Source organism: Trachurus trachurus (genome assembly GCF_905171665.1).
Source record: "Trachurus trachurus genome assembly, chromosome: 12".
In the NCBI taxonomy this organism is placed as follows: domain Eukaryota; kingdom Metazoa; phylum Chordata; class Actinopteri; order Carangiformes; family Carangidae; genus Trachurus; species Trachurus trachurus.
In genome coordinates, this window is record NC_139908.1 from 8,288,442 (window position 1) to 8,298,975 (window position 10,534).

The 10,534-nt window shown below is 44.5% G+C and overlaps 2 protein-coding genes across 3 annotated transcripts; one reads left to right on the plus strand and one right to left on the minus strand.

Moving 5' to 3' along the window:
- Window positions 1-10: 10 nt before the first annotated feature.
- dolk (dolichol kinase) lies at window positions 11-4,039 on the plus strand. Of its 2 annotated transcripts, none has more exons than XM_083983962.1 (2): window positions 11-107; window positions 854-4,039. In XM_083983962.1, exon 2 carries the CDS (start codon window positions 1,032-1,034, stop codon window positions 2,601-2,603), a length of 1,572 nt encoding a protein of 523 aa, XP_083840088.1. In that variant the 5' UTR covers window positions 11-107; window positions 854-1,031; the 3' UTR covers window positions 2,604-4,039. The 2 variants fall into 2 exon arrangements, with proteins under 2 accessions (XP_083840088.1, XP_083840089.1); XM_083983963.1 differs by having other exon boundaries at window positions 79-107; window positions 1,030-4,039.
- A 367-nt stretch (window positions 4,040-4,406) lies between these two features.
- On the minus strand, window positions 4,407-9,885 carry phyhd1 (phytanoyl-CoA dioxygenase domain containing 1). Its single transcript, XM_083983043.1, has 11 exons — window positions 9,754-9,885; window positions 8,412-8,570; window positions 6,919-6,994; window positions 6,784-6,831; window positions 6,637-6,692; window positions 6,375-6,437; window positions 6,233-6,254; window positions 5,894-6,022; window positions 5,676-5,792; window positions 4,839-4,965; window positions 4,407-4,704 (listed from the first exon to the last, which is right to left on the minus strand). The coding sequence occupies exons 1-11, from the start codon at window positions 9,784-9,786 to the stop codon at window positions 4,656-4,658; spliced, it is 879 nt and encodes a 292-aa protein (XP_083839169.1). The 5' UTR covers window positions 9,787-9,885; the 3' UTR covers window positions 4,407-4,655.
- Between the last annotated feature and the right edge of the window lie 649 nt (window positions 9,886-10,534).

Genomic DNA, 10,534 nt, shown 5'->3' on the forward strand with positions numbered 1-10,534 from the left:
AAATATGGCCCCGTCCTACTGGGTGTGAGAGAGGAGCGACAGCTGACAAGGGGAGAAATCTGTCATATCGCGGTACACTTTCGCCCAGATAACACCGCTCTTATGTGGTAAGTACTTGTGTCTTCGTTTTTATCATCTTTGTCGGCTGAGTATTTTATTATTTTACATTCAGTGGCGTTGAAGCTCAGTCGGTACACTCAGCTGTATGTGTGTGTGTGTTGTCGTTAGCTTGATGCTGTCCGAGGAGGCTGCAGCAGCATCCTCCTTGGTTTGGTTTGGGTTTTTTTTTTTTGCACAGGGACGCGATTCTCACTTTAGTGCGGCCCTGCTGCACTGTATGTAAAGAAAAAAAGGACCGGAGAAATGTTCCTTTCTCCTATTATTACTGGGATCGTGAAATGTGGCGGCCCAGGTGTTAACGCAGCTGATTTCAGCCCAGCGGACAAAAAAAAAAAAAAAAAAAAAGTCAGTACAAACCCTTTCAACCCCCCACAGGGAACAAAAGGCTGCAGCTGATGTTGAACGAGCATGCATTTCTCCTGGAGTCTCCTTCCTTCTTGGTGAGGTCAGATGATGGTATGTGTGTGTGGATTTCACACTGACTGGGTGACTGTTCACTGTGTACACAGTTCACCACAGAAAAAAGCAGATAACAAAGCATGAGCAAGGTTCACAGCTGGGTTGGACCAAGCTGACTCATGGACTTATAAATAAAGTACATCACATCCACTCTCACAACTGGATTCTGTAATTTAGACATTTGGGAATTGCCCCATTAGGGAAAAAAAGTCTATAAATAATTTAATTATTGTGTTTTTTTGCTGACTGGATTTGTTTCTCATCTCTGTCCCAGACATCCTCAGTGTGTGAAGAAGTCCCTGCCAAACGATGAAGTGTGCCACAGAGAGGAACTGACAGAAGAAGGCCTTCATTGTTGCTGACCATCTGTTCACATCAACCCTCCTCCTCCTCCTCCTCTTCCTTCTCCCCCTTCTCCTCTTTCTCCTTCTCCTCCTTCTCCACCTGCAGCCATGCTGATCAACCCGGTGCACGTGGAGTCCACCGTCGTCCTGGCCGTGGTGATGTGCGTCCACATGGCCGTGTGGAACCAGCACTCGTGGTGCACCATCGCCCTCGTCATCCAGGCTTTCTACGTGCAGCACAAGTGGGACCGTCTGCTCCGGTCGGGCGGCGCCGTGTTCCAGTTCCGTCCCTCGGCGAACAGCGGCATCGTCCCGGCCTCCATGGTGATGCCCCTGCTCGGCCTGGCGCTGAAGGAGAAGTGCTCCGCCTCGGGGAACGTCTACTTCGAGCGCTTCTCCATGGTGGTCACCATAACGGGCATGATGCTGGCTCTGTTCCTGTCGCTCATCGCGCTCGGCATCACGAGGCCCGTGCCCACCAACACCTGCGTGATCGCCGGCATGTCCGGCAGCGCCATCCTCTACACGACCAAACAGACGCTGACGGTGTCCGAGGTCATCGAGGTGTTGGAGGTGCTGCTGATCTTCGTCTATCTCAGCCTGATCGTGCTCTACCTGCTGCCGCGCTGCTTCACGCCCGGCGAGGCGCTGCTCATCGTGGGCGGGATCAGTTTCATCGTCAACCAGCTCATCAAGCGCTCCCTGAACCTGGCGGAGGTGAAAGGCGATCCGGTGAACTACTTCCTGCCGGTGGTGGTGGTGGGCTCGCTGTTGCTGGGCGTCTTCTTCGCCCTGCTCTTCTGCTTCATGGAGTCGGAGACGTGGGTGTCGTCGCTCTTCTTCCACATGATGACGGCCGTTCTGGGCCTGGGGATCCTCATGCCGTGGCTCTCCCTGTTCATCGGGCGCCATCCCATCATGTGGCTGCTGGATTTCCTCACGTTGAACGACAGAAGACTTTGCCTGCTGGGCTACTGGGTGTTCCTGGCCGTGGTGGCCACTTGCGTCGTGCTGCACCAGAACTACCAGCGCCAGTCGGGCTCCAAGAAGCACCAGGCCTCGACCGTGGTCCGGAAGTACTTCCACCTCATCGTCGTGGCCACGTACGTCCCGGGGCTGATCTACGACCGGCAGCTGCTGCACGTGGCGTCCGTGGGCTGCTTGGCGGTTTTCCTGTTCCTGGAGTACGTGCGGTACTTCCGGATCCGGCCGCTGGGCCAGCTGCTCCGCCAGCTGCTCACTCTGTTCCTGGACGAACGGGACTCGGGGCCGCTCATCCTGACCCACGTGTACCTGCTGCTGGGGATGTCGCTGCCCATATGGCTGTTCCCGGGACCCTGCGCCCCCAAAGGGATACTTCCCGGCGCGGGCGGCCTGGTGCCTTACGCGGGCGTGCTCGCCGTCGGGGTCGGAGACACTGTTGCGTCCGTGTTCGGCAGCACCATGGGGGAGATCCGCTGGCCCGGCACCAAGAAAACCATGGAGGGGACCGCCACGTCCGTGTTCGCCCAGATCATCGCGGTGGCCATGTTCCTCATCTTCGACGGGAGCATCAATCTGAACTCCACTTACTCGTGGATCGTCGGCTCCATCACCCTGGTGGCCATGTTGGAGGCCTACACCTCCCAAATAGACAACCTCTTCCTCCCACTCTACCTCTTCATCCTGCTGTTGCTTTGAAAGGACAGATGGCCCAACCACTTACACACACACACAAACGACTCCCTCCCCCCCAGTCCTCAACCCTTTCTGGGGGGAAGCAAGAATGTTGAATTTTTTTGAGGAAAAAAAATGTACAAGAAATACAAGATACGTGACAATATGAGTAATAAGTCCCTTTCGACATCAGTGGACTCAACAACGGGAGTCGTTTCTCTTCTTCTAGCACAAGAAAGAAAGAAAGGGAAGGGTGAAAAGCTGGGTAATCGTTATTTAAGCAAGCCAATGCGGCACTAGTCCTTAACTGTATTTGGCGGCAGACACAGCGTTAGCATGACTTTAGAGTCTGCTGCCTTCAGATTACTACAAGTCATTTCAATATCAGTTGCTTTGAGGGAGAACGTCGAGTCGATCATTTCTGAACAAGTCGGGAAGAGTTTGATTATTAATCTTGGAGCTGTGCGTCAGCGGCCCGAGGTATACTCAACCCCCCCCTGAATTATGCAAGACAAGATTCAGCTTAATAAATTGGTAAAAATGTCCCTTGAACATGTATTAAACAGTGGACATGCCAGACGCTGCTAAAAGGCACATTTTAATCATCAAAGATGAGGTGTTCCTATCTCGTCTCTTTCTTGCAGAAGGATACATGCCTTTGTATTGCCTTTGAAGAACATTATTTAAAGTTAGCTTATTGATATAGTATCTTTTTCTTAATCTACCTTTTTTTCCATCATTAGAACATTATTTTGCCTCCCTGATGGCAATACGAGGACTTTAACTGCTGAAAATATTTGCCTTAAGAAGTATATTTTCTATCACACATTACCTACTACTGTAGATGCTGTAGATTGAAAGCATGGCAGCCCCTCTCAACTCTTCCGTCCAAGGGCTGGTTTATACTTCGATATGGCAGAAATCTCACTATGCTCCTGCATGACACTAATGTGAAATCCAGTACTGTAACATGTACACAGGTATACTACAGTTTTATTTTTGTCTGGTAATTTTTACTTTGCTTAATCTTTCTGTGGTTTGATGGGACCCCCTTAGAGGTAAACGTACATTTCCTTGTGATACTGAGCCTTCATACATAACACTGCATATTTTTGGACTCTGTCTGTAGATAACGCTTCGGGCCAAACTGATGAACACGGGGCCGCCTCCTTTTTAGCAACTTTTTTAGCATCAATTAATCCAAATGATTATGTGATGTTTGCTTTATAGAAATATCCTCAGATGTCGTCAGGTTTGATCTCATTCACACTCTGAGATGAGGATCACCTGAAACAACGTGTTTAACTTTGGTTCATGTTCATCTGTAAAAAAAAGTTCTTTGGTGTTTTTTTATTTTGTGATGACAGTTTATTAGCATGATCCGACTATGTATGTTGTTTATTTGCCATCATCCTTACATTTTTCAAAATGTAATATTGCATGTTTGAGTGCATCCGTGGAGAAAGATAAAAATGATAATGCCTCCAGTTCTTTCAGTCCATTTGTTCATCGACCTTCGACATCAACATCAACCCTTTGCTTTCTCAGTTTGATTTTAAAAAAAGTTTTGAAGCTTCTGGACTCATTCATATATAGAAGTTTATTTTTATTATTTTTTATTTATTTATTCAAGTTGCATCTTAAAATCAACATACTTGAATAGAAATGCTTATGGCTGGTTTGTAAAAAATAGTATCTGCCATTTTATTTCAAACAAAATCACTCTGAGCAAGGGAAAGCTGGTTGGTGATAATGTTGATGAGGACCCTGAATAAAAATAGATCTAAATATCCGCTGTAAGTTTCCATGGAAAGTTGTTCCAAAAATTAAAAAAAGAAAAAGTTTATTTAGACCAATTTTATTTTATTTCATTTTAAAACATTGACACACTCAGCAAAAATGAGTTGAATGGGTTAGTCTATATGTGGCTCAGTGAACAGATAATGTCACATAAGATTTTAAAAAAGCCATAAGAAAATGTTGGCTCGCCTGCTGTGGTTAAAAAAGTTCACATATAAGGGTGCTTTAGTAAAAGAGAGGTTGTTCTTTCTGCTGTTAATGTGTCACAGATATCCTTCATTTAGTGTAGAGAGGTGGGAAGGGGAGCTCCTCGGTGGGCTGCAACCTTAAAGAACCAAAGAGATGGAAGCATGAGAAGTGGCTTAAAGAACGTTTTCATCACTTGTTTTTAAGTTTACAAATATTTCTGGTGACAGCCTACAGCAGGAAACGGTAAAACACTACACCTAATCCACTCACCAGTTCTCCGGGCTCCACTTAGTGTCCTGGGTCTCCATCATGTGGAAGGTGTAGACGTGGCGGGAGTCGTCAGAGGTGTTTTCAGCGCTGCGATGCACCACCTCCCCGTGGATCAGGACAACACTACCTGAACACCAAAGTCAAACATGTTCAGCTTTAAAATAAAATAAAAAATCAGAGAAGCAGCAAAACAACAAAAAGTTGTGTTAAACTTAAAGGGATAGTTCAACAATTTGGCAAATTGACCCATTGCCATAATCTCTATAGTTTTAGGAGTAGGTTCGTTACCTTTAATTGTCGGTGCAAGCTATTTTTAGAACGGCGGAGCAGAGCCGCGAGCTGCTCAGAGCTACGCTACGGAGGCTAATGGGATTTCTTGGTTTCCCTCATCAAACTCATCAAAAACACAATCTAACAACTCCAAACACTCTCATGGACAAGTTGTGACCTGCACATTCACCACGCTATGAGATAATAACGGAACGTCATGAGACAGAGTTGTTTTCGAGGTAAATTCATGCAAAACCGCTGATACGCGTTCCCGTCGGGGCAGTTTTTCCGCAAGCAGTCTCTGCATTTGCCTCAAAAACAACTCTTGTCTTATCAATGGGTCAATTTGCCAAAATGTTGAACTATCCCTTTAATTCCTTTAAATCTGGTCCAGCTCTTATTATTTAGCTGCTTTACCAAAGTTTGCAAAGACTCAACACTATTGGATTTTCTCTCTAATACCGGATTTTCTACTACATTTCCTAGATCATAGGACGTGTTGTAATATAAACTCACCTGTCATGTCCTTACATACAGTACATATATTTTAAAAAACAGGTAAAGTACCTTTTTTAACTGGTGCTGCAATAAACTTGTCATCATCATAAGTCGGATCTCGTCCGGTGAAGTCTGTCAGGGGATGTGTTCCCTTTGGAGTCCGCACCATGCGCCGAGAAATACCACCTGAGAGAGGGAGGGGGACGTGATGTATAAAACATTAAGAAACACACGTATAAAATGGGGAAGCACAGAGTGGTTGTAGGATTGTTTTAAGGAGCGCTTACTGTTTTGTGTCCCTGGGATGAACCACAGGCAGCCGTTGTTAACAGTGGCGTCTTCCAGAGCGATCCACAGCCCCATCACTCGGCCCAGCGGCTCAGTGTACAGAAACGTGGCGTCTTGATGCGGCGTCACTGAGCAACAGACAAGAATCTGATACATTCTCACAATATGAGGACATTTATCCAGAGAGTGGTTTTGCATGAGCTCATCATTGGTTGAAATAGGCCTCTATACTGTATATTGTATGTGGATAAATCATTAAAAAGGTTCAAACTTAGGTAGGTAAGGTAATACATCTATAATAGTGTATGAGATTGTAAACACAAGTCATCAGTTCTTACCTTCTCCTCCGATTCCCGGTTGCTGGAAAAAAGCAAAATGCAAGATTGTATCTCATTCTAAAGCACCACAATCTAAGACTTTAAGACAGTTTGTATATATATATATATATACATATATATTGGTAGATATAAAAAACTTTACCTTAAAAATGTACATGCTTTGCAGTATCACAGGGTTTGCAAGACCCAGCTTCTTAGCTATGCCCTGGAAAAAACACATTTGACACAGAGCGGTTGCAGGATTGTTGCAGAATATTAGGATATGTATATATTAATTTTCCACAAGGAAAGCAGGTGTGCATAAACATATAATCAGTCAGTCATTGTAGATAGGAAGCATAAATGTATACAAGGCCTGGCTGATTATTGATACACCTCTGATAAGAGTTCAGCAGCTCACTCACCTGGATTTTGGGTGAATGTGTGACCTTTTTGTACAACGGTTCATAGGCATGTAGTGCTAAATGAAGAAAACTGGGATTAGCTAGATTCTTTGTTTAAAAAAAAGGCCCATGTAAACACTGCAAGGAGAATTTAATTATAAACCTCACCATGACCGACTTTATTCAGCGAGCGTTGCTTTGGTACGCTGAAATCCCCTGCAAGCCGAGAAAAGCTTTACTTGTCTCCATTTGGCTTTTTATGATGCATTTACATTTTAAACTGAGAGTTTTATTGGAGCTCACCTTTGTCGTCAAAAACCCCTTTCTCAAAGAAAAAGCGGATCTTATCTCCGCTGGTGATGAAGTAGTCAGCACTTCCCTGCAGGTCAAAAAGTTCACATCGGTCACCTGATCCGCCAGCCAGAGAATGATTACATTACAGAGGACAAACTCACACTGACACTGACCAGACTGTTGACATAAGGGTTTGCTATTAGCCTCAGAGCATGAACTCCTATGATGGATGATGGTAAATCAGTGGGTAGCTCATGTACTATGAGACAAACAAGACATTTCTAATGGAACAGATGTGTTTTGCTCTTGTTGCTGTTATTGGGAGTGAAGACAGTCATCGAACAAGAAGACTTGGCAATGACCTGGCCAGATGGATCATCACTGCCTGTTTTGGTGGTTTGTGTTTTTTCTAAAAGGCATTGACCGAAGCTTTAAAGGGATATGCCAACATTTTTTTTTTCGTGTCTTGCCTCACTCCCGAGTCCATGACCAGCAGATAGACACCATCCTTTCCACTGTGCGTGCAGTAACGAGGGAGATAGAGCCCGTATCGCCCATAATTAGCTTAGCGCAAACGCTGGAAGTGCATAGGTAGTGTTAGCCTGCCTTCACCTAAAGTCATCAGAGAAACTCTTCAGCAACTCTAAACGGAAACCGACGGGCCGATCTTCGTCTCAGAGCTGACAAAACTCTCCGGTAAGGCATCTTGAGCGGTCAAATGCCGGTAACGGGACGAGATCGGGCAAAATGGAGGGTTCAAGCAAAGACGGTTTATTTTGGTTCAAGCTAGCTACATCGAGGGTAGGTTAGCTTCCTATTTCAAAGTAAAAGCACAAATTCTATCGTTATGGTTTTCTGTATGTAAAGGGCAACGGGTGTTTTATTTTGTGAAAGTAACCGGAAGTGCGTTGGTCACAACTGCCAGCTTGAGTAGCGCCGAATTCGTCCAAACAAAATTGTAAACAGCCGGTATTTAGACAAATTAACGACACACTGCTGATCTAAACGGCTACTTTCTCGCCTAAAAATGTTTGAAATGTCGATAAAGTGATATATTTACAGAGTTTAGAACTAAAAATCAGCTTCTGACTGCTGATTTCAGCTTGGGTAGGAGGCAGGCTAACATACCTATGCACTTCCAGCATTTGAGCTAAGCTAATTACGGCCGATATGGGCTCTATCTCCCTTGTTACTGCACGCACAGTCGAAAGGATGGTGTCTATTTACTTGTCATGGACTCGGGAGTGAGGCAAGACACAAAACAAAATTTTGGCGTATCCCTTTAAAAGATAATTATTTACTGTATTCACCCTCACAGCATCCACACACTACAGACAACATGAGACTGTGCATCTACAGAACATGAACTGTATCCTTACCTGCTTCTTTAAGTGCAATGTGACAGCGGCAGGCATGTGAAAGAAACATTGCTGAATAAAAACCAGTGGTTTTATCAATATTATTATCTCGTGCGGTGCTGTTCATTAGAGTCGATGCCTTACCTGTGTTTCCAGCTGCTCATCGTGATAGGTGGAGAAGGTGGTGCGGCAGTGCTGAGGGACATCCATGTCCTCCACGATCTCCATCATCCTCTGTCTCAGTTCGTCACACTCCTCATGGGTCAGCAGCCCGTCCAGAACCACGTACCCGTCCTCCATGTACTGTCAAGAGGGAAGTCAAGTGAAGGGGTCAGTTCAGGACACTCGGAGAGAACTCACATCTGTTTTTTTTATTTTCTGCACAAAGATACAAATTGTTTTTCAAGTCAAGGTTCAGTTGTGCAACATTCACACACTCAGTACTTTCACATCTGAACTGCACTGAAAGAGTCTCGTGATGTTTTCATGAATAAGGCTGAAATTAATTTCCATGCTCTATCTATAGGAAGTCTGGCTGTATCATTCAGAATACTTTTTCTGAGAGACCCTCAGTTTTCTTGGCTTTATCTATTGATTGATTATCAAAATTGTCATTCTTGACTTGCTGTCAAGTCATTAATTATGAAATCAGTGGTATCTTTGTGTTCATAAGTTTCATTAGGCCTATTATTGATTTATGAACTGAGCTGCTGGTCTGTCAAAACAAGACATATGAAGAAGAACTTTGGACTGGACTTGTACAAATCTTTTATTGATATTTAAAAGGAAAAAATGGACAAAAAATATAATTAATCCAAGATTAAGTTGATCATTGGTTGCAGAAGCCTTCTATAACTTTTTCTTCAACTCACTTACATAATTTATTTGTTTTAATGCCGTGAAGCACTTAGCGACTGAGTTAGATTGTTTAATGATTTAGCACCTTTTGAACACCCCACCCCCTCTTTTTTTCTTTTCTTTTTTAGGAGATAGGATAGCCAGATAGTTTGGTAAGTCAGATTTCTGTAAGATTTGGAGATAAGGTTGTCTCGCCCTCTGACGCTTCATTTAATTCACTTGCCACAACAATGTCACAGAATTTCTTACTAGTTGAGAAATAGATCTGCAATATTCAACCAGTGCACTAGAGTTTCTCAACTCCAAACGAGACGTGTGTAGGCAGATGTCTAGTGTCTGTGAGCTGCCTGTTCTGCATGTTATGTAATGAGACTGAAACAAGCACAAGGGGCTCCCATATGAACTGTCTGAGAAGAAAAACGCTGCAGCAATGTGACATGACGATAAATACACATCATACAGAGTAAACAGAGTCTTGTAATTTTAGTTTCCTCGATGCACGATCCATAATATTTCACAGAGCATTTGCAGCATGGATGTGTAATAGATCCACGATTTGCAGGTACAGTGAAAACCCGGAAGTGTAGGACGCTGGTTTGCTACAGCTACGTGAACGTGTGTCGCTCACCTTTTGCACATCACGATCTGTCATGAAGTCCATGGCGGTGTTCAGCTCGGAGATGCGGCCGTGCAGCTCTGATCCTCTGCCCGTGAAGTCCAGCGTGCAGGCGCTGTCCTCCGACCACGTGACCGCTCTAAATCCAAGTAGTAAAGTACAACTGCAGCACAGAGAGGCCGTAATAGGATTTTGGACTTTAACTCTTTCGTTGCAACATTATTGTACAGCTACATGTGTGAGGTGGTTTCATGCTGGTGCGATGCAGTAGCACGGATCGACCTCTAGATGTCGCTCATGTCGTTGCTCTGAGACTGATATAAACATAATGACGTGCAGCACCATCTAGGGGCGAGGCTGGGTAACTGCACAGTGGCGTGTAAATGACAACATGTAAATTCCTCCCAAAAAAAACAACAACAACTTTGGAAACATTATTTCAGTTAATCATTTCTCCCCTTTAATAATACCAATTGGTGTTGTATTTTATATTGTTGGAAAGCTGGATCAGTCACCTTTACAACGAGGTACAACTTGTAAGGATTGTGCATTCATGGAATGAACAACACAGCTAAAAGTGTCAGTCGCCCCCCCCCTAAAGTGCGCGTTAAAGTGCCGTCTTGGCAGCCAAACATGTGCTAAAGTGTCCTCTAGGAGCCAAAACATGTGCTAAAGTGCCCTCTTCAGTGGCGAGGACGCGCTATATGTGCCTTTTTTTTTCTTTTCGCCCCTGCCCTTCAAAAAGTCTGTGCACACCACTGTTTAATATTTCTGTTTCTGAAAGAAAGAAAGA